The sequence below is a fragment of the Theropithecus gelada genome, chromosome 2, assembly GCF_003255815.1.
Source record: "Theropithecus gelada isolate Dixy chromosome 2, Tgel_1.0, whole genome shotgun sequence".
Taxonomy (NCBI): domain Eukaryota; kingdom Metazoa; phylum Chordata; class Mammalia; order Primates; family Cercopithecidae; genus Theropithecus; species Theropithecus gelada.
Window position 1 is genome coordinate 71,574,037 of NC_037669.1, and position 24,278 is coordinate 71,598,314.

A 24,278-nucleotide genomic window follows, 5' to 3' on the forward strand; every position below is an offset into this window, starting at 1 on the left:
ATTCATCGTCCTGGATGCACAAGCTCAAAATCAATATTAGTCATACCACACTGAGCTCTTTATTAACAGAAATACGTAATATAAGTTTTTACACCATAAATGTGCAGATTCAATAGGCAGATGGTAGCTACTGAATTCCCCAAACTGGAGCAAGTTAAATTTAAACACAATTTGGTGGTTCACACATTTGTGTAAGGGACTTGGATAAATCCAAATTGAATTTGACGACATTTACAAATATTTGCACTGTCTTATTGGATGGTTTCCTGATTCTGTTGTGATTTTTTTCTCCAGGTCTTTTCAATAAAGACTATTGCATGAATTGACTGATGGGAAATGAATGAACAGATGTGGACCTCTAGACCAGCTCCTTCACTGACTTAAAGGCTCTGGTTACAGAAAAGGAAAAGCTGTGACCAAGACATCTTGTGAGTTATGAGAAGTGTCTGCATGTGTGAGGCTATACAAAAGAGAATAGCCTTCTTTCTTCCCATTGGATTTTCATTTAGTATCAATGCTTTTAAAAGAGTATCCTAGGGAACACTAATAGTAAAGTCCACATGTTCAGAGAATTTGGAGCAATACTAACGCTGGCAGCATTTAAAAAATCAAATTAGTTCATCTCACTTTAGGCGTGATAGAAACTTTTATGTAAAATCTAGATTTCTGGTTCTTTTGAAAAACTGAAGATGTAACACTGCAGTGATTATACCCTTACATAGAAGTGATTTCTTTCAGTTTTTCATTAGGCAGGGCATGTGTGCTCCATTAGCCATGTGACCAGCTAGAGGTTTCTTACTTGATTTCCCCTCTTCTAGTCTTTTTTAAAGACACACAGTGCCCTTTGGTTTATTAAAGTCTCTGACAATTCCCCCAGTAAATATCTCTATTTTGTTTTAGAAACTTGCCCAAATATATTTGATTATAGAGGATTTTTCCTTCACATTTTGCTTCTGGATCATAAATTCAAAATATTCTGATTTTCTGGTGTGAACTTTGTGCTACCTTCTGGCAAATATTTTGTGAAAGTGTTTGAGAAGCCTAGATTTTGCACTCAGGATTCTATTTCTGTCTTGATGCTTTTATAGGCCTTCAAGATGCAGAATCAGTTTATCTGGTTAGAGTGTTTGTGTGTTCAATCAGACTTCAGGCTATCTTGATAGAGATAGGGGAGCCTCTGAATTTGACCTGAGATTTAAATTTAAAAGTTGAAACCATGGGACCCAATGTGCTACTGACCTAATAAGAAGCCATAACAACATTCATTCCAGAGAATGTATTTTGCATAAAAATTGATACACTTACAAGATGACTGGAACAGAAAGTATGATTATGCTATCTCCAGGAAAACTAGAACTTAAGTAGATATTTACTTCTTATAAGCATTAGCTGAGTAACTCTCAAGAAAAGAAAAAGGTCATTCATTTTTTGGTGGGGTTAGCCCCATATCTATTATTCCAGTAACCACTACGAAAGCCCAATAATGGGATCTGACATTTCGGCTTGCTGACTGAGGACACTGCAGTTATAGTAATGGATTTCTGATTTTCAAAATATTAACAATGGAAATAGTAGCCACAATGGAAACAAAGACCTTATGGGAAAAGTTCTGGCTGACTATGAGTCTCTGAGCAGGGCATTCTCTGGATTTGGTTAAGGTTGATTCGGTAAAAATAAATGGCAAAATAAAGAAGACAGGTAGGTTTAGAAAGAAGTTATTTACCACTTTAATAGGGCTGTCCAACATTTGGTCACATAGATCATCCTGAAACCTAATTGCTTTCATAGCCTTCCTATCTCACAAGAGGAGATCTGAATACTCTTGGAAAAAGCAAACCAAACATAGAAAGAGGTGCCATGGTAAGACTTGTTGCTACAGCACTATGTAGTTAACGATGCCAGACTTTGGATTTAATCAGACGACATTTCTGCAGTCTAGGACAGCTATACAAAGCCTTAAGACATTGTATTTACAGGACTTATTCATGTAGGGATCCATATCCTACCCATAACTCTGCCAGAGTCTTAATAGCATGGTGGAGTGGCTCCCTTAAGAATCCTCATTTTCTTATATGTGGAAAAGCTAGTAGCTCTAAAAATATTTTCCTGGAAGAGGTTAGAACGGTTATTATATATCAATTGAATATAAAGTATGATTATGTAAGCCAAGCTTGCATGCTAATATTGCACAGGGTAGAAAGTAATAAAACAGGACAATGTGCTTCCTTGGGCCATCTGGTAGAAGCAGAAGGAAGTTCTTGATTCAGTATCATTATGATGCCTCAAATTCCAGGAGTCCACCTGTAGCTGGCCTTCTCGTGTCAGTGCCATCTTGAATTCTCAAAAGGGCACATATCTTCCTTGCCGTTAGAAAAAGAAATGACTACCAAAACAAAGCAAAACAGACAAAACATCCAAAACTCAAAGGGGTACACCAGTCGTCTCAAACTGTGGTACTGTTCATTTCTTGAAGAGAATAGATAATATTTCAAAATATTATATATATATATATACATATATTTCAAATGGTACAAAGTAACTATAGATTCAAATTAGAAGACAGTTGATCGTTCTTCATGATCCCCAAAAATTGCACTGAGAAAACCCTTTTTAAAGCCCACTTTCCATGGTGTTGCCAAAATGCTGCATCTTCTCACTGTAGGATATTTCGTTACACACAGTAAACGCACTGTGATTATCTGGTAGCCAGTCAAAGTGCAAGTAAGAAATCCATTTGGCTTGTATATATGTGAGATGTTTGAGATTCTCAAAATGTATTTTCCAGAGGGTTGGTTTTCCTTTACTACCACAAATGCTTCTGTTAGGTTCTTGGGTGAATCTGAAACCAAAGAAAGACAGACATTTCAGGGAGAACAGTGCAAAATGAAGGCACAAAGAAATGTGATTACGCAGAAAATGAGGACACCTTGGATCTTCAGGATGTTGCTTTTTTTCAGATGATCTGAAGTCAAAAATCTTAAGGTTTAGAGCAGTCATTTTCAAATGGTCATCAAATCATATTGATAGGCCACCATATTTTTTATCAATGCAATGAATTGATGATGGCACTCCTAAGGAGTGAGACTCTTGGAACAATGCCTATCCAGGACTGGTTTCCTAGGCATGTGACCTATGAAGTTGCACAAGGCCCTATCCTGGAAAGAGCCTCCTGCTTGGTTTAATGTTCTTCTGTTGACATCTTGGGGTTATGAATACTTTTTAAACAAGAGCCCTGCACTTTCATTTTGCACCTGGCCTTGCATGTTATGTAATCAGTCCTGTGTTTATCTGATGAGAATTTGAACTGAGTAAGTTAATCCATGGTCTTGTGAAGTTGGCCTGTTGTAACATGTAGAGGGCTGGCATGAGGTGAGGTCATTGCCAAGGTTAGACCACGTCTGTGTAGGAACACACTGATGAGAATCTGTTCCTGTGCAAGGTGAGAAACTGTTCTACTCAATGACACAGTGTTCAAGGGCAATCAAAATTACATTTCTGTTGCTGTAGATGTCTTTTAATCCACTTGAATAGGGTACCAAAGGTTCAAATATTCAAAGGGACACATGTACAGAGAACCACTAATTTCAAGCATAAATAACAATTCTAATGGAGTTGAAACCTCTACTCTAGAATTCTAGGAAATATGGCATTTTTCTTTATTATCTCTTACTTCTTTATAGTTTTAGAAGTTGAGTGTTCTGAGGCTAGAGGTAGAAGTCCATTTAAGAATTTTAGAGTTAGGCAGGTGGATTTGTGTTGGGCCAGTTACAGAAAACACCGATTTGACAAGATGGTTATAGTGGTTAAGTGTGCAATCTGGGGTCTTCTACCTCCTCCTTTTAGGAAATAAAACTTGACTTTACATTGTGTACTAACTGTTGATTTTCTCACTAGTCTGAGAGACATTCACATACTGGAATGAAGCAAATCCAGGGTGGTTTGCTACTTCCCAAGATATTACACCAGATTATGTTCTCCTATTTTAACCTGTTAATTTGTCTTTTCCAGTAACTGGTTTTCTCCTCATTTCATTCTCTTCCTCTTCCTGCCTCCAAATAACTGACATTCAGTTTTTAGCTGATATTATTCCATCGTCAAATAACTTATTTTGTCTTTGAAAGGCAAGTAAATCTAGGGACTCCAAAATCACTAAGCCAAAGGGAAATTCAAGCTGGGAATGATGTCAGGCAAACCTGCCTCTCATTTTATTCCTTTTTTTTTTTTTTTTTTTTTTTTTTTTGGGGACAGAGTCTCACTCTGTCGCCCAGGCTGGAGTGCAGTGGCCGGATCTCAGCTCACTGCAAGCTCCGCCTCCCGGGTTCACGCCATTCTCCTGCCTTAGCCTCCCCAGTAGCTGGGACTACAGGCGCCCACCACCTCGCCCGGCTAATTTTTTGTATTTTTTAGTAGAAACGGGGTTTCACCGTGTTAGCCAGCATGGTCTCGATCTCCTGACCTCATGATCCGCCCGTCTCGGCCTCCCAAAGTGCTGGGATTACAGGCTTGAGCCACCGCACCCGGCCTCATTTTATTCCTAAATGATACAGCTAGACAGATTTTTCAAAAGCCACATACCTCACTCACAATTTTACCACAAGGAAATTCCTTGTGGGTCCCAGATCTTTACCCTAAAACCTTTCTGTTGAATTTTACCCTAAAACCTTTCTGTTGAATTTTACCCTGGCAATGTAAATTGATACTTTGTTTTCTCAGGTGCAGGACAAAGGACAGAATTCTAAGTCATTCTCTGCTCATCTGAGACAAATGTATATCTAATTGCATCCTCTGATGTAAAAATATGGATTAACTGAGCTAGATGAAGGCCTAGGTGGCTCTTCCTCTACCCCCTACCCACATGTAAATGGTGTATTTGGTGAAAGGCTGGTCAAAGACCAAAAGAATGTAACTATTTGTCTCTTATCCAACCACACCTTTAAAAATTTGCTTCTTTCCTCAATATCCACCCTTTTCCCTTTAAATATTGAAACCCTCAAAATCATCTTTGGAGAAAGGCACAGACCTACCTCTAGATCATGCATTCATACCCTTGGCCAATAAACTTTCCAAATTGAGTAAAACCTGTCTCAGATACTTTTCATTTTTACATCTCTAAGGCGGAAGTCTGTCTTTCTAAATTAAGTCATTGTTCCTGAATATACAAGGTATAGACATGTATCTGAATACATGAGATAGAGCCTCCCCAACTTTCAAACTTATGTATTTGATATAATTTAAAGAAAAGACATAAATAAATAGGTATCTAAAACTGCAAGAACAAAATCTCTAGTCAATATTTTGGTTGGTTAGTCTTGCTCCTAAGTACCAACAAAGCAATTTAATAAAGCAATTGAAACAATGATCAAGCAGACACAGGGGAATAATTTGGCCATGAAACTTCACCCAGATGTACTGAGATTCTCCCCAGAAGTGTGTGTGTTGCCAGATTTATTCTACTCCAGGCTGGGTCTTGGAAAACCTCTCAAGGTGAATGCTTCTTTTCTATAGGGTGGCATCCAGGAGTCTTCCTCTCTTAAAAAAGTTATTTCAAATCTCCTGAAAGAAAAGGCTTTGCCTAATTCCACCTATATTTTCTCCTTCCTTCTGTGGTAATAATGTCACTCATATCCATTGTTCCTGAGGTTTTTCTTTAGACTGTGGCCTGTTACCTGGGCTAGTCCAGACGTTCTGGGGTGTCTGGTAGTTAAGATGAACCACCGCATTTCTACTCTTCACCTTCCTTAAAAAATGAACACCATAAAGTTTTAAATTAGATCATACTTTGAAACATTATTCATCCACATTTCGAAAAGAATTTTGTTCAGGATGATTATTTTGGAAGTATCCTACAAAAGATGAAGGTTTGGAACAGTCTTTTATAGGAAAGAGAATGAAGTCTCAGGAAGCTTTCTCGTGATTATCTTTATATTGAAGTTACTTTTAAAGTAATAGTATGAAGGAAACTCTCAGTTGCTATTAACAATATGAGTGTGTTTCTCCAACTTTTTTTTTTTTTATCCTGAGTGAACTCTCTTTGAATTAGTCTTACACAATAAAGAACAAAAGAGGTAGTTTTCTTTTTACCTCGTTGATAACAGCAGAACAATGAGAACATGTGACTCATAATAATTAAAGTACATTTGTGAATTAAACCATTTTTAAAGTCAAATTGTTAGAATCAATATTTGAAGTGAGTAAGCATATTTGTGCTCTGATGGAGAAGAATACATAAGGTATAGAAGAAAAGTTAATATAAAATGTGTTTTCAGAGCACATGATCTTTGACACACCATTCACACAGAATAGATGGTTCCTGTATACATTATCTGGACTTCATTGGTGCCCTTTGTGTTTAAAAGTGCTTATTTCACTGTGAATTTCTTGAGAAGGAGGGAGGAGGGAGGATGTATGTCAGTAGGAACATTTGAGTCTTCTGAAGGTTTAAAAAGTACAGCTTTTCCAGTGTCCTCTTTTTCCTTTTCTAAGGACAGACTTGAGAATTCTCAGCTGACTGGTGTGCAGCTCACATGGCTGTAGAGTAGTCTCCTATTTCCTTGCTTGAAATGGATGTACACGTCAGAACAGGTACATCCTCTGTTTTCAAACCAACTGCAATGGTAATTTATTTATCTCATCCATTCAACTGCTTGGGTTGAATTCAGCCCACCCAGGGAGGTAGCAAATGGTGTGCTCCAGTCTCTGTTACTGTGATCGGATCCTGCACAATACTCCTGTATTATTGGAAAATGTCTAGGGTGCATCTGCAACACACCTGATGGTTTTAAAATGTACTCTACAGAGGCCAAATAAAAGAAAGTTACATTGGTCTCAAAAAAGTAGCATTAACAATTTCTGCTTCTATTTTCGTTTTGTTTTGTTTATATTCTGTCTTCCAAAAAGTCTCCTAGTTGGTATTCTTGGAATTTCACATACTTAAATCCTGACTTGAATTATTTTTCTTTACTGTGTTTCACATCTGGAGACAACATGAGAGCAAGACTTGCCTTCAATAAAGGGCAATCAGTTATTTAGAATAAAGAGATTTGGCAGGAAATATATCAGCAATGTGCTTAAAACAAAGGTGGTTAGATTCCAATCATACTGGCCATCATTCAGAATAGCTTAAAACAAACCAATTTGTGAGGGCAACTTCAAATTATTCAGAAGAATCATTTTTAGGCAAAAGGTAACCAAAGGGAAACCTAATATCCCACCTTCCACTGGTTAATTAAAATGGTTTCTGTGGATAAGTTGCATGAACCAGGCACATTTCTGAATAATGTCTTTTGTAGGTGTTTCATTAAAATGAAACAGGATAATCCACATTAAGCTACTCAGGCACAGACAAATGCATGTTAGCAAGCTAGGGTAGTTCAGAGGTCCCTCCTGGTAGCAAGCCGGAAATATATGGCCATTTACTACTGGTCAATGTGGTCCAAATAGGCAAGGAAATTTGATACACAAAATGTTTTCACCTATTTTATATGTGAAAAATAAATTTTATATAGTATTATGTAGCATTAGTTTTGTCTTCTGCATTACAAAGATGCAAGAACCAATTTTATTTATTGAAAAGGTGATGCTGAGAAGGAAGAATAAGTCAAGATTAATAATAAGGGGTAGGAAACAGAGACATCCTTTCAAATACATCAGACTTTTGGTAGAATAAAAGTTCAGCATACTAGGATTTGTAACCAATGGAGCTTGCTTTAAAAAATACTCCATAGGCTGGGTGTGGTGGATCATGCCTGTAATCCCAGCACTTTGGGAAGCTGAAGCAGGAGGATTGCTTGAGGCTAGGAGTTAGATGCTGCAGTGAGCTATAATCACACCACTTCACTCCATCCTCGGCAACAGAATGAGAGCCCCCTCTCTCAAAAAAACTCCTGTAAATTAAAACACACACAGGCATGCACACACACACACATACACACACACACACACACACAAAGAGAGAGAGAGAGAGAGAGAGAGAAACAGGGCTGATACTCAATTGGTACACATACATGTGATCACACTGGTCAGGTTGACATACTTTTTTATTAGTGGATATATAATTACTGTCTTAAGCATCCGGAGCATCTCCCATACCTGTCCCCTTTAGGATTCCAGGGCTGTCCAGTAACTACAGGGTTAATATCTGGCTAGCTGGGCCGTGCTCCAGCATCAGGACACCAATTCTGATGGGTCCGATTACCCCACCCTGAAGGTTGTTATTTGTTTAGAAGATCACTCCTGATTTAACCAGAGAAATCAAAGAATGATTTATTCATGCCCCAAAACTCTTTTCAGTTCTCTGAAAGATCATCACAGAACTCTTTTAAAGAACTATTAGAAAATGGCTTCTGTAGGTGTACTTAAACGCAGACCCTTTCAGCAAATCATCTGGATGAATTAGGGAGGAACTTTATTTGATTATCATTCTGAGCACTATAGATGTTGGATGAGTTATCTGAATAATTACCTCATGATTCCTTTCCCCTCTGGCTGGAAACCCAACTTAATTTATGAGTCTGTGACAGAAACACGAAACTGCTCAGTGTGGAAAAGTCAAGTTCAATCTCTAATGCCTCATTCATAGATGGACAGTGATTTGCATAGTTAAGAAGGCTTTCTGTCACAGGAGAATCGTTCTTCTCTCCTGTGCAAAGCTTCTGTGGATGCTGTTTGCACAGCCCAAACTCAAATAGTACAGTCTGTAACATGCAAAATACATTTGAAATAAGTGCACTTACTCTCGTGGTCTTAATTTTGTTGCCTGTTGCGCACATCCATCCAGAATTGTCAGGGAGTGTCTTACATTCTTCTCCTTCTAGGCAAGGCTCCATCTCACACCACCATTTCCCAATCACTATGGAGGCTGTGCAAAAACAGGAAACAACTGTGTTTGAAACTTATCCAAACAACCTGAACACTGACGTTGTGTCCCTCTGCAGATTTCCATGTTCTTGGAAGCACACTAAGTCCTCTTTAATCCTCCGTGACTAGTTAAGAAAATTCTATTAAGAAAAATAAGATTTTAATCTCTATGTCTTATAATGCAAATATAATTATGTGGTCTGGTTTCATCAAGGAGCGTCTTGTTAGGGATTGAGATTGCCTTTTCAAAATTATGACAGTAGGAGAAACCTAACATAGCTGACTCCATCTTGCTTCTAACATTGAAGCTATCTTTGGTCATTTCTGGGCATAGGCCAAGCTAATTTTGGGAGGAATTTAGTTTAAACTTAAAGCAAGGATAATAATAACCCTTCCCAAAAGTAAACTACCTTTGTAAAACTAATGAAAGACCACAAAGTTAGGACTATGAGAGAGGCCTGAATTCTCTTAAGATATAGAAGTAGTTAAATGATAATCAGCTATTGTTCTAGAGGCTGCAAGATTTGTAATTTTCCAATTACTCCTGTAGATAACATCACTATTGTAGAACTGAAAATGGACTGTTTGAGATGTTTTTCAGACTTTTGCATTATAGCAAACAACTGACTCCACTGAGACCCATGCACTCAGGACTCAACCAGTCCTGTGGCCCCCACCTGGAGGCTGACTTAGCACATGAGGACCATTTGCCAGACCTCTATGATTTCATCCCCAAACAATCAACATTCCCCATTCCCTAGCCCCTTGCTACCCTTGAAAAATCCTAACCTCCAAGGCTTTGGGGAGACTAATTTGAGTGAAAACTCCAGGTTTCCCATGTGACCAGCCTTGCCTTAATGAAACTCTTTACTGCAATATCATGGTCTCAGTGAATTAGATTTTGTCTGTGCATGGACAGGAAGAACTCACAGGCAATTAAAAATTTTTTTTTTTTTTTTTTTTTTTTTAATGATGAAAGCATATGGAAGAGGAAGACTCATGAAGGAAATAAAAATATTTTACCCCAAAATATACTTCTTTGACATAGTGTGAGATGGCTGTTCAGAGAGCCAGCAAACAGAAGTAGCCCAGCAAAGTTTTCTTTCAAGGGGGAGATTTGTATCTATACAGAAAATCTTATAACCAGGCTTTCTCTGAAGCCCCCATTGTCCAGTCTAGGAAAAATTAACTGAGAGTCTGAAACTTTTAAAGGCCTAAAATAAATATGTACCATCTATTTTCTCTGAGGGCTGCTACCTGTGAGACCAACATTGCTAACCAGGCCTCCTTTTTTCTCCCTTCCCTAACCTGTCTTGCCATATAACCTGATTTACCACCATAACCTCTTTTGGGCCATGCACGGAGTCCCCATTCTTCATGTAACCTCAAGATAGTATATAAGTTTTTATATGCCATTAGGGGGTTAGTGTAATCACTGTGATTCTCCCTTATGTACATATTGATAAATTTGTATGTCTTTTCTTTTATTAATCTGCCTTTTGCCCTCGTGCCTTTTGATTTTTCATCAAAATTTCAGAAGATGAAGACCCTACACTTAATTTTTGGGTCTTGAGGAACTTTTGTGCTGTTAGCTTTTGTAGAGCATAGAACTTGCACTATTTCTATTCAACGAAGGGGACAAAATGCCTCAATATTCTTCAGAATGACTGAGGAATTCTTCTCAGAAAGGCCAATTTATCCACCAAGCATTAGGGTTTATCCCTCAGCCTAGGGCCTTGAAGAATTTCAAAGGCCTGGCAAAAGAAAAAATGAATTGACTGAAAGTACAAAAGAAAAGTTGCAAAATAAAAGTCAAGAGTAATATTAGATGAAAATATTTCCTTACCATTGAGAGTATAGTTGATATGGGTTGTGGTTACCTTTTGTGGGGGGAACTATGAAAAGTTGAGCCTCTGATAAAACTGCCCTAATAATCAGGACGATATAAAGAATGACCACAATTGGAAGCTGGCAATGAATTTAGTGTACGTATTAAATATTTACAGCACAGGTTTTCTGATAACAAAATTTTATAGAACCAGTGACTAGATTCACTCAACGCAAATCAAGAAACTCTATATTTCCCTTAACACCTTGACTGAAAAACGATTTCTACACAAGCACCAGTCATTTCTGTAGCTCCTCCCTGTGTTAGCTCTTCCCAACTCCACTTGAGCTTTTCCCATGCAGAATCCTCAAAATGTCAGCCAGGTGTTTGTCTCACGATGTTTTCCGGTTGGCTGTTTTTACACTGGACCAGAACCCTGATTCTTTACTCACTCCCCTCCATCCCCCATGTTCCAAAGATGCTCTCTACCATGATGTTTAAGTCTCATAACGACAAAGAAGCCAAATGAAATATGATAACATCACAGAGGATTAACATTAAAACGGGATGGAGTAAACCCCACAGCAAAGCAGGAGCACATTAAAATTTTCTCTCTTGGCAGGGCACAGTGGCTCACGTCTGTAATCAGTACTTGGGGAAGCTGAAGCGGGTGGATCACGAGGTCAGGAGATCGAGACCATCCTGGCTAACATGGTGAAACCCCATCTCTACTAAAAATACAACAACAACAACAACAAAAAAATGGCCGGGAGTGGTGGTGGGCGCCTGTAATCCCAGCTACTTGGGAAGCTAAGGCGGGAGAATAGCATGAACCCGGGAGGCAGAGCTTGCAGTGAGCCGAGATTGCACCACTGCACTCCAGCCTGGGCGGCAGAGCGAGACCCCATCTCAAAAAAAAAAAAAAAAAAAGAAAAGAAAAGAAATTCTCTCTCTATCCACTGTTGACTAGAGGATGAGATTGCTGACTTAAAAGCAGAATGGTTTAAACATCCAGACATCTCTCTGCACTTAGGCTTTCCTTCTATGCTTTTCTTACTTCGGACTTCCCCTTCTTTAGAATTCAGTGTTCCTCAATCTTTACTTTGAATAAAATTATTATGTAGTGAGGAAAGAAAAGAACTTTTATGTGAGGAGTGTGAGCCTTTTCAAATTATTAGGCCCAGGGAGGTATAAAATGAGATAGCAATCACACCCTGCTTCCTCTCTTTAGAGACACGCAATCATCTAAGGAGATAGCTTGCAATTGCTGCAAATAGCTATGCATTAACCTAATAATGCCTCAGTGGACACCATATCCCATGCCCTATAGCTTAGCAATGGATATCCAATCACTAATTAATGTTATTTCTGTAAACCAATGAGAATTCCTAATAAAAACTTTGCCCCAATCCCCATTTTTTCCCCTTTAAAAACCTGCTTTTAACTATGGCCAGTGGATCTCATATCCAAGGTTACTTGGGTCTGAGTCTTCCAGGCAGCTATCCTAATTTTGGCTCAAATAAACTCTTCAAATTACATTTTGTGCTTCAGGCTCTTCCCTTAAGGTGACAGTAGGATTCTATATGCATATGTCTACTCTATTATATTGTCAATTTAAGAAATTTCTCAAGGGTAATTTTGCCATATTTAATTTTTACCTTAAATGTGAACCAGACCAAATTACATATGATGCAATTCCATTGGATATGGCCAGTAAGCATAGGTGGTAAAATCTTCTAAATAGCTCTATTCATACGTAAGACAATGTAATATTGTGGTAAAACATAGAGTTCTAACAGAAGACACAAATCTTCCACAGGGTATAGAATGATTGAGAGTTTAAAGGTTTTTGTTTTGTTTTGTTTTGTTTTTGATGGCAGTGATCTGTATCTGGGCGTGGAGTAAAGGAAGATTCTTGTCATGGGTAAAAATACTTTATTTATGTGAATGAAGAGATGACAATATTACATAAGAGAAGCACATGTTATAGCAGCAAGAAAAACATACACTACTGAAAGGGAACAAGAATAAATTGTAAAATCTCTAGTTACATACATAAGATACAAATCAAGGTTTGCCAGTGTTTATTGAAAACCTATAATCTGAAGTTTCCTTTGGGTGAGCACATAATCAGAAACAGTCCAGTCACATTTACTACCATTTCTGATGCATATCCACTTAAAGCCCACCTGATATTTCAATACTGTTGCCCTGAATCTAAACCATCAAGAATGGAAACCCTTTGGTCTTAGGATGAGAAGAAACTGCCTTTCCCAACAGTCCTTCACCTTAGCATTTTATCACCCTTTTTTCACAGTCATGCGAATAATGCATATCCACCAGTGAGGTCAGCTTTTCGCATTTTTCTTTTTTCTTTTTTTTGCCTCCTTCTAAGCCCTATTCCTCCTCCTTCAGGCTGCTCTGCGCCCTCTTGGAGCTGATCTATTTTGTTGCAAGCTAACAAAGCAGTTTCCTTTTGTCTTAAGCATTAATATCTCCTAAATGAAAATGTAGACATTAGGGAAAAAATACATCTCCAAACCCATGCATCACCTTTAATTCAAGGTTGTAAAAATCCACTGGCTCATAGGGGTAAAAGGCTTTCTAAGAAGAAAAATGTCCTCACACCTGTTATAATATCTAAAAATTCACATTAGAGTTGCCTCTTCTAAATAGAGTTGGATGATTTGCTCTACCCTTTGGCTTATTAGAGTCCAATTCATTCTTCCAGTTGTAGAGAAGTTTAAACCTGCAGATTTGCTAATTTGAGTATATAAAACAAAATAAAAATAAACAGATTAACAGGGAAAAAGGCATACAAATTATGTGCACACAGGTGCAAAAGAGTCATTCAAAATATAAAAATCCAAAGAAAGGCAAGATGATTGATGTTTTTTATGCCATCTTGAGATTACAGAAAGAATAAGGGCTTGGAGCAGGTTATGGAAGAAGGCAAAGAGAAATTTGGCTAGCAAAGGTGGTCCTGTTATGCAGATGAAACTTCTCAGGTAGCAGCCCTCAAAGAGAACAGCAGGGTGTCAGACTGTCAGTCTTTTCTAAATATTGACAAGGTGGGGGCTTCAGAGAAAAGTTTTTTGCATCTGTTGTCTACTTCACTTTTTTTCCTCTACAGATGCAAATCCTCTCCACTAGAGACAGATTTGCAGAGCTACTTCTGTCTATAAGCCCTCTGAACAGCCATCTTAAAATATGTCAAAGACGTATATATGGGGGTAAAATATTTTAGTTTTCTTCATGGTGTTGCTTTTCTGAAGATGTTATTAGAACAATTTTGTTTCTGATCGACACATTACATGGCCATCTTCATATATATCCTTTTACATTCCAGGTGAAGGTGTGAAAGGAAAATAAAATAAACTCACTATGCCAAAGGGAAAAGTTAAGCTTGCGAACTGAGTCACACACACACAAATCCTTCCTTTTGCTTCTAAACAGATAGCTGCAAGAGAAGGCCACATGTCTCTCTCCATGGTCTCTTATCTTCACAGGTACAGGACAAAGACAGGAGTAGAAATCGTCCCTCTCTCCATCCCAAGACAAATGCATATTACACTTCTTCCTCTACTCTATGTTTACTTTATCTCATGTAAAATGCAGATTTACTGAACACACAAGACGAATCCATACTTGACTGTTCCTCTGCCTACTCCTTTCACATGCAACATGTAGATTTAGTGATCCCTCATTAAAGCATCTGATGCGGTTTAGCTGTGTCCCCACCCAAATCTCCTCTGGAATCACAGCTCCCATAATTCCCATGTGTTATGGGAGGGACCCTGTGAGAGATAATTGAATCATGGGGGTGGTTTCCCCCATACTGTTCTCACGGAAATAAGTCTCCTGAGATCTCATGGTTTTATAAGGGGTTTCCCCTTTTGCTTGATTCTCATTCTTTCTTGTCTAGCACCATATAAGATGTGCTTTTCACTTCTGCCATGATGGTGAGGCCTCTCCAGCCACATGGAACTGTGAGTCCATTAAACCTCTTTTTCTTTATAAATTACCCAGTCTTATGTATGTCTTTATCAGCAGCATGAAAATAGACTAATACAGCCTCATAAGGATGTGACTGCTCACCTTACTACATACCTTCCCTCTGTTTTTTGTTGTTGTTGTTGTTGTTCTCCTTACCACCTGGCCCACTTTTCCCCTTTAAATACTGAAGCCCTCAAAACCCTCTTTGGAAAAAGTACAGGCCACAGTCCTGCAGTGACTGGTGTCTCTTTTTCCCAGGTGTATTCTCATCATTGGCAAAATAAACCTCCAAATTGATCGAGACCTATCCCAGACTTTTATTATTATTATTTTGGTTTACAAAGCTACATTCTCTAATCATAATTTTCTCATAAACACATTTTTTTCTGTAATATATTTTTTAAAAATTTACAACGAGAGAATTTCAAAATTGCCTCCTCTTCACCCAAACTGAAAGCTACCTAAAAACCTTCAGGTTATTTGAAAGAGAATTGATCTACTAGATTTAATTAAATGAGCTAATATCAATGCTAGTTTGTCTCATGGAGATACTTATGATAAGTGATGGGAACCCAAATATGCACCCCCTGCAACTACTTCTTTGGCATATTTTCAGATGGCTATTCAGAGGGGCTGTAGACACAGAAATAGCTCTGAAATGCTGTCTTTTGTGGGGACGATTTGTATCTAAACAAGAAATCTACATTAGTGAAGTAAAGAGTGGATGCAAATGGGCTTTCCCTGAGCACTGCCCAACGCCCCCACCCCGCAAAACAAAGACTCAAAGTCTGACACTTTTAAAGTCTGACAGAGAAACCGTTACCACAGGCTACCATTTATTTCTTCTGAGAGTGCTCCAAGACACCTGAGGGGCTTTTATCTGCATAAGAAGGCAGCCTTTATTTGCCAGGTTTTGCCCCTGCCATTATCCCATAACCAGTGATGCCACCTCCGCTTCCTCCTCCTGAGAAGACCCAAGCCCCTATTCTTTCCGTAACCTCAGGGTGGTATAAAAATTTCAGTCATCCAGCTCTTCTGGGGCCTCACATTTATGGTACTCCCATGTCTATGTACGTATTAACACATTTGCATACTTTCTCCTCTGTGGATCTATTGTCCTTTCATTTCAACGGACAGATTTGAACCTTCAGAGAGAAGAAAATTCTCACCCCTACCTAAGAAAAATATAAAGATATATAATTCTTAAATATTTTGAATTAAGATAGTCAATGCAATAATAAAAAGATTAATTAACATTTATCGAGCGCTCCTATGTGTTTCTCTGTTAGGTATTTTAAATGTGTTACCTCAGTCTTTGCAGTAACTCTGTTAAAGTAGGTAGTTAGGTTGACATGAGCAGGGCAGGAAATGACCCCCCACCAGGAATGCCTGGCAACCATCAGGTGACGGTCAGGTGGTTGTTAAACTGTCTCTCTAAAATAATAATTGGTCACAGCCAGTGCCAGGGAAAGGCCGTCTCCCAACAGAGAGAAAACACCTGAAGCTGGTCATCAGCAACTTCCCCATAAGATCTCAGGAGTTGGATGAGTGGGCTCAAGCATGTACACTAAGAAGCAAAATGATGGAGTTTAACAGACTTTCCTCAAGGAACACTCAACTGATAAGGGAAAAATGCCTCAAATGAGCATGTTCACAACTTCCCAAGTGCTGGCAGGTCACTACACACGTGGACAACCCCCCTAAAGGAAGAATCAGGGGAGATGGGACACAAACCCCAGAAGTAAGCCAACTTATAAAACTCCAAGTCAAAGGTCAAACTGTGTGCTTGGATCTCTCAAGTCACCCGCTTGTCCCTCTTTCAAGTGTACTTTACTTGCTTTCATTCCTTCTCTAAACTTTTAAACTTTCACCTGTGCTCTAAAACTTGCCTTGGTCTCTCCCTCTGCTTTAAGTCATTTGGTCAAGTTCTTTCTTCTGAGGAGGCAGAATCTGAGGTTGCTGCAGACCCATATGGATTTGCTGCTGTTAACAACCCTGTAAAGTAGGTATTATCATTAACCCATTTTAAAAGTGAGGAAACTGAAGCCCGGAGAGATTAAGTAACTTTCCCAAGCTTACACAGGTAGGACGTGCAGGAATTAACACTAAAACTCAGGCTTGCTTCACCATAAAATCCACGTTGTTTTTTGTTGTTGTTGTTGTTGATCATTATTATGCTCACTCAGTGCCTTCTAGCTTTGTATTCAGCATTCATAGAATTTTTTTTTAAAAATTAACTTTTGAGTCCATGAATTCTCTGTGTTGTATTACTACCGAAAATAAATTTCACATCAAACACAAATACTTTCAGAAAACAAAAATATTTAGTTTCTTGTAATAAGGGAGGAGACCATCCCTCATATCATCTTATGCCCAATTTCTGCCTCCAAAGAAAGAAGAAGTAAAAACTAAAAGGCAGAAATGAAATCCACAGGCAGATAGCCCAGTGCCGCACCCTAGGCCTGGTAGTTAAAGATCGACCCCAACCTAATTGGTTATGTTATCTATAGATTACAGAAATTGTATAGAAATACACTGTGAAAATCCCTATCTTGTTTTGTTCCAATCTAATTACTGGTGCATGCAGACCCCAGTCGTGTACCCTGTGCTTGCTCAATCAATCACGACCCTTTCACATGCACCCCCTTAGAGTTGTGAGCCCTTAAAAGGGACAGGAATTGCTCACTCAGGGAGCTCAGCACTTGAGACAGGAGTCTTGCCAATGCCCCTGGCCAAATAAACCCCTTCCTTCTTTAACTCAGTGTCTGAGGAGTTTTGTCTGCAGGTTGTCCTGCTACATTTCTTGGTTTCCTGACCAGGAAGCGAGGTGAATGGCAGATGGTCGAGGCAGCTCCTTAGGCAGCTTAAGCCTGCCCTGTGGAACATCCCTGTGGGGGACTCCGACTAGCCCGAGCAACACAGATCCTGAGAGTGCTCCCAGGTAAGCATTTGCCCCAGTGGGACGCCTCACCAGAGCAGTGTGTGGCAGGCCTCCGTGGAGGATCAACGCAGTGGTTGAACTCCGGGAACGAATGGGCACTTGGAATCTGGACATCTAAAACTTGGTAAGACTAGTCTTTGAAACTTGTCCACTCTGTTTGAGTGGAAGCATGGCCTGATCACCCATGGTGTGCCTTTATTGGCACTTTGGTTTTGGTTTTGGTTTTGATTTGGTTTGAATTGCTTGACAGGACTGGTCTTGGGAACCTGCCCACTCCATTTGAGTGGAAGCGTGGCCTGATCACCCACAGTGTGCCTGTACCGGCACTTTGGTTTTCATTTTTGACTTGAGTTGGATTGCTTGATACTTCGGTTTTGGTTTTGACCTGGCTTGGATTTCTGGATACTCTGATTTTGGTTTTGATTTTGGTTTGGTGCAAACTGCAAAAGTGTGTGTGTGCCCTTTTTATCTGTTCTTTGTTTTGTGGTGTGCATGTGGTGTGAGCGTGGTGTTTTGTATTGAAGAAGCATAGGTCAGGCACAAATAAGCCCACCCTACTAGGAACTATGTTGAAAAATTTCAAAAATGAATTTAAGGGAGACTATGGAGTACTATGACACCAGGAAAACTTAAAACTTTGTGTAAGACAGACTGGCCAGCATTAGAAGTAGGTTGGCCATTAGAAGGAAGCCTGGACAGATCCCTTGTTTCAAAGGTATGGCACAAGGTGACATGTAAGCCAGGGCACCCAGATCAGTTCATGTACATAGACACTTGGTTACAGCTGGTTTTAGATTCCCACCCCCAACACACAGTGGTTGAGAGAACAGCAGCATAAGCAGCTGGCAGAGGCAAGGAAAGACCAGCAGAGAGAGAGAAAGGAAAGAGACAGAGAGGAAAAGAGGCAAAGAGAGAGAGGAAGAGACGGACAGGAAGAGACAGAGGGAGTCAAGGAGAGAGAGAGAGAGAGAGGCAGAGAGAGGAAGAGACAGAGGCAAAAGGAAAGTCAAAGAGAGACAAATTCAAAGAGAGAAAGAAAGAGAGAGATATACAAGTAGTTAAGAAGAAAAAAAGTGTACCCTATTCCTTTGAAAGCCATCGTGCCAATTCTAATTTGGACAAAACAAGGTTTTATTAATAGCAAAGGATAATTAAAATCCCAAACTTACAAGGTTTTCAACAAAAGTAAAGTTTGCTAAAAGTTAACAGTGTAACATGTATTACAGTAACTGAAAGGAATGAGACACATCCCCCATATATCTCCCAACTTCCTGAGCCCAGCACAAACACATTCCTCCATATTTCTTTCAAACTTCAGAAAAACACCACCTGGGAAATCTCCGATAAGGACGCAGCGGGAACCAATAAAAAATGCTAAATGTATAATATTAACCAATTGTAATGCTGTAACCGAGAGAATTACCTTGTTCCCCTGTAACTTTACATATCCTGTTACATCGGGCTATAAAAAGCAAGCACTCGCATTGTTCGGGGCCCTCTTGTATGCTGTGGAATGGAGGGACCAAGTTCGAACTTGTAGTAAAGATCCTTGCCGCTTGGCTTTGACTCTGGACTCTGGTGGTCTTCTTTGGGGAACAAATGGTCTGGGCATAACATAAGTTCTATTCTTGTGGCCTTAGACAGTCTAGTCCACAGGCATAAAAAAAGTTTCGCTTTGAAAAAGAATGGTTATCATCTTCAAAAAAAAAAAAAAGGGAAAAAAAGGAGGGGATAGAGTTTATATAAAAAGAGTGTTATACAGTAAATTCTTGTCCTGAAATAAATTAACTGGTTGTTTAAAGAAAGAAATGTTTGTAATAAGTCAGAAAGTTAAGGCATGTCGAAAAATTGCCTGTAAAAGTGATGAAAAAAAGTTATAAAAAAAGTGTGTTAAAAAAAGAATTTATGCAAAAAATGCTGTATAATTTAAAAGTAACTAGGCCTCCTGAATGTAAAACTACTGGAAAAAAAAAAAAAAAACAGGTTATATGCAAGGTGTATAAGAATATACCTTTGGTAAAAGGATTATAAGGAGGCATAAGAATGTACATTTTTACCTACATTAAAAAGTTAAAAAATTAGTATTGTTTTGAAGGTGTAAGCAAGTTTTAAAACATTAATTGTAAAGAACATTCTGTGTGTAAACATATTAGCTAAAGTTAAAGAAGAATCATCCAGTTTTTCTGTGAACTGGACATTAAAGTAAAAGCATAACAGGTTTTTCTTAAAGCACCAACCTGCTCTTTAGCAAAAATTATAAAAGGTTAGAAAGAGTCTATAAAATCTTACCTTATGGTCAAACATTAAAAATTAAATAAATAAGTCTACAAGGTTTTATTAAAATTAGGTTTAACATTAATAACACACTAATATAAAGATAACATTTAGCTTATCTGGTATACAAATCATACGAGAAGCACTGTTAAATGTAAAATGTTATTTGGCTTTCTTTGGTTTAAAAACTAATAAAAATAGATGCTAAAGGAAATTTCTCAGTAAAAAGGCACTAAGGACTATAACGCCCACTACCAAGGTCCCCACATTTAAAACAAAAGATCAATTTCTTAAAAATTATATACTTGGTTTATCTTCCACTTTCCTTTCTCGCAAAATAAATAAATAAATAAATAAATAACAAACAAACAAAGTCTTTTAGCACATGTACCACCCCTGGAATTTCTGGTAAACCAGCACCAGCCTGAAGATCACATCCTCGTTGAAAGGTGGAAAGAAGAAAAACTCGAGCCATCCTGGGAAGGCCCCTACCTTGTGCTGCTAACCACCAAGACTGCTGTTCATACAGCGAAAAAAGGATGGACTCATCACACCCGAGTCAAGAAAGTGCCACCCTCTCCAGAGTCGTGGGCCATAGTCCCAGGGTAAAACCCTACCAAACTAAAGCTAAGAAAAATTTAACTCTTTTAATCTATTCAATTACTCTTTCTTCTTTCCTCATTCTATTGCTGGCCATCTAGTTATTAATATAACCAAGTCAATTTCGCCTCAAACTATTGCATTTAATGCTTGCCTTGCTATATCCTGTGAGGACTTGCCAAGTCAAAGACAGCTTTCTACTTCAGAAAAGTACTTCTGTCCCTCCTGACTCTCCTCAGACTAGGCATTAGTAAACTAGGACCATTTAATCTGGGGAGATTTCGATAAAGACCTCAGTGCCAACCAGGAGTGTTGCCCCTCAATGTAGAGCTTTCATGCCATAGTTGGTCCAACATTCTGTGGACCACTAAAGAGCAAGGATGGACTGCCCCAACCAGTTTTTGTAATTTTCCTAAAACCATACGTTCATTTTACTAGAGAATCATACAAGTGAAAAACTTAAACTTTAGCAATTAAGACAAGATACCAAGATGCAAATGCCTGGTTAAAATGGATTGAATATTCCATCTGCACATTAAAAAAAAAAGCAATTGTTATGCTTGTGCACATGGCAGGCCAGAGGCCCAGATTGTCCCCCTTCCACTAAGGTGGTCCTACAGTCGACCAGGTGTAGGCTACATGGTAGCTCTTTTCCAGGATTCTACAGCCTGGACTAATAAGTCATGCCAAGCTCTCTCTCAGCTATATCCCAAAGTCTGGCACCCCATGGTTCAGCCCCTGAGGGCCATCCAGCTTCCATCTCCCAACACTAAGTTCACTTCGTGTCTCTCACAACAGGGAGGAAACTTAGCATTCCTTGGAGACCTGAAGGGATGCGATGAACTTAAAAATTTTCAAGAGCTTATCAATCAGTCAGCCCTTGTTCATCCCTGAGTGGATGTGTGGTGATATTGTGGTGGACCTTTACTGGGCACTCTGCCAAATAACTGGAGTGGCACTTATACTTTAGTCCAATTGGCTATCCCTCTCACCCTGGCATTTCATCAACCAGAAGGAAAAAAAATAATAAGACATCATAAAATGAGAGAAGCCCCTTATGGGTCTTTCAACTCTCATGTCTATTTAGATGCAATTGGAGTCCCATGAGGAATACCAGATCAACTTAAAGCTGGAAATCAAATAGCTGCAGGATTTAAGTCAATATTTTGGTGGGTGACAGTAAATAAAAATGTAGATTAAATAAACTACATCTATTACAACCAACAGCAACGAGCTTTTCATGAGTTAAAAGAAAAACTCATGTCGGCCCCAGCCCTGAAGCTACCTGACCTAACAAATCTCTTCACACTCTATGTGTCAGAAAGAGAAAAAAATGGCAGTTGGAGTTTTAACCCAGACTGCGGGACCCTGGCCAGGGCCAGTGGCCTATCTCTCAAAACAACTAGACAGGGTTTCCAAAGACTGGCCCCCAGGTCTAAGGGCCCTTGCAGCAAAGGCCCTGTTAGCACAAGAAGCAGATAAACTAACCCTTAGGAAAACCTGAATATAAAGGCCCCCCATACTGTGGTAACTTTAATAAATACCAAAGGACATCATTGGTTAAAAAATGCTAGATTAACCAAGTACCAAAGCTTGCTGTGTGAAAATCCCCACATAACCATTGAAGTTTGCAACACCCATAACCCCACCACCTTGCTCCCAGTATCAGAGAGCCCAGTTGAACATAACTGTGTAGAGGTGTTGGACTCAGTTTATTCTAGCAGGCCCAACCTCCAAGACCATCCTCAAACATCAGTAGACTGTAAGCGGTACAGGGATGGGAGCAGCTTCGCCAACCCCTGCAAAGTGACTCTGAAGAAGACGACAAGCCCTGCTCCAGTCACACCTGGAAGCTGACTGTCCACGCATGGCTGAAGCATGAGGAAACACATTGCGGGACTCATTTTCCTTAAAATTTGGACTCGTACAGTAAGGACTTCAACTGACCTTCCTCAGACTGAGGGCTGTTCCCAGTGTATACATCAAGTCACTGAGGTAGGACAAAAGGTTGCTAAGGTCCTATTATTTTATGGTTATTTTAAGTGTACTGGAACTCTTGAAAAGAACCTGTTTGTATAATGTTATTTTATACAAGGTATGTAGCCCAGGAAATGACCGACCTGATGTGTGTTATGACCCATCTGAGCCTCCCATGACCACAGTTTTAAAAATAAGATTAAGAACTGAAGACTGGTAGGGGCTCATAAACAATACAAGTAAAGTGTTAGCCAAAACAGAAATAAAAAGGGTGCCCAAACAAGTCACCTTAAAATTTGATGCCTGTGCTGTAATTAATAGCAATAAGTTAGGAATGAGGTGTGGTTCTCTTAATTAGAAAAGAGGGTATATGGCAGAAAATAAGTACATCTGTCATAAATTAGGACTGTGTGGAAATAAATGTAAATACTGGTCTTGTGTCATTTAGGCCACTTGGATTAAAAAAAAAAAAAAAAGATGGAAAGGATCCAGTCCACCTTCAGAAAGGAAAAAATGGCCCTTCCTGTACTAAGGGTCAATGTAACCCCTTAGAGCTAGTAATAACCAATCCCCTTGATCCTTGCTGGAAAAAAGAAGAGCGTGTGACCTTAGGAATCCATGGGGCCAGACATGGTCCTTGAGTAAATATCTTGGTTCAAGGAGAAGTTTACAAATGCTCTCCTGAGCCAGTGTTTCAAACTTTCTATGATGATCTAAATGTGCTAGTACCAGAAATTCCAGGAAAAACAAGAAATTTGTTTTTGCAATTAGCCAAGCATGTAGCACAGTCTCTCAATGTCACTTCATGTTATATATGTGGAGGAACTGTAATAAGAGATCAATGGCCATAGGAAGCCCGAGAATTAGTACCTATAGACCCAGTTCCTGATTAATTCCTGGATCAAAAGAATCACCCTGATAATTTCTAGTCCTAAAAGCCTCAATTATTGGACAATATTGCATAGCTAGAGAAGGAAAAGAATTCACTCACCCCGTAGGATGACTTAGTTGTCTGAGACAGAAACTGTACAATGGTACCACAAAACCAGTCACTTGGTGGAGTTCAAATCACATAGAGAGAAAACCATTTAGTAAATTCCCAAAGTTGCAAACCATGTGGACCCACCCAGAGTCCCACCGGGACTGGACAGCCCCTACTGGATTATGCTGGATATGTGGGCATAGAGCTCATGCCAAATTAGCTGACCAGTGGGCAGGTAGTTGTGTTATTGGCACTATTAAACCATCTTTCTTCCTACTGCCCATAAAAACAGGCAGACTCCTGGGCTTTCCTGTCTATGCTTCCTGCGAAAAGAGAAGCATAGCTATAAGAAATTGAAAAAATGATAAATGGCCCCCTGAGAGAATCATACACTATTATAGGCCTGCTACCTAGTCACAAGATGGCTCGTGGGGATACCAGACCCCCATTTACATGATCAACCGAATCATACGGTTACAAGTTGTCTTAAAAATAATCACTAATAGGCCAGGCGCGGTGGCTCAAGCCTGTAATCCCAGCACTTTGGGAGGCCGAGACGGGCGGATCACGAGGTCAGGAGATCGAGACCATCCTGGCTAACAAGGTGAAACCCCGTCTCTACTAAAATACAAAAAAAAATTAGCCGGGCGCGGTGGCGGGCGCCTGTAGTCCCAGCTACTCGGGAGGCTGAGGCAGGAGAATGGCGCGAACCCGGGAGGCGGAGCTTGCAGTGAGCCGAGATGGTGCCACTGCACTCCAGCCTGGGGGACAGAGTGAAGACTCCGCCTCAAAAAAAAAAAAAAAAAAAAAAAAAAAAAAAAAAC

The 24,278-nt window shown here is 39.3% G+C and overlaps 1 protein-coding gene across 1 annotated transcript in view; it reads right to left on the reverse strand.

The window, feature by feature from the left end:
- Nucleotides 1-1,703: 1,703 nt before the first annotated feature.
- FAM19A1 (family with sequence similarity 19 member A1, C-C motif chemokine like) overlaps nt 1,704-24,278 on the reverse strand; it is a 560,264-nt gene continuing 537,689 nt past the window's right edge. Inside the window, exons 4-5 of the mRNA XM_025376495.1 lie at nt 8,733-8,857; nt 1,704-2,839 (exon numbers count right to left, since the gene is read on the reverse strand). Coding sequence (XP_025232280.1) covers nt 2,822-2,839; nt 8,733-8,857 — 143 coding nt within the window. The 3' untranslated portion in view covers nt 1,704-2,821. The remainder of the gene's footprint in view (nt 2,840-8,732; nt 8,858-24,278) is intronic.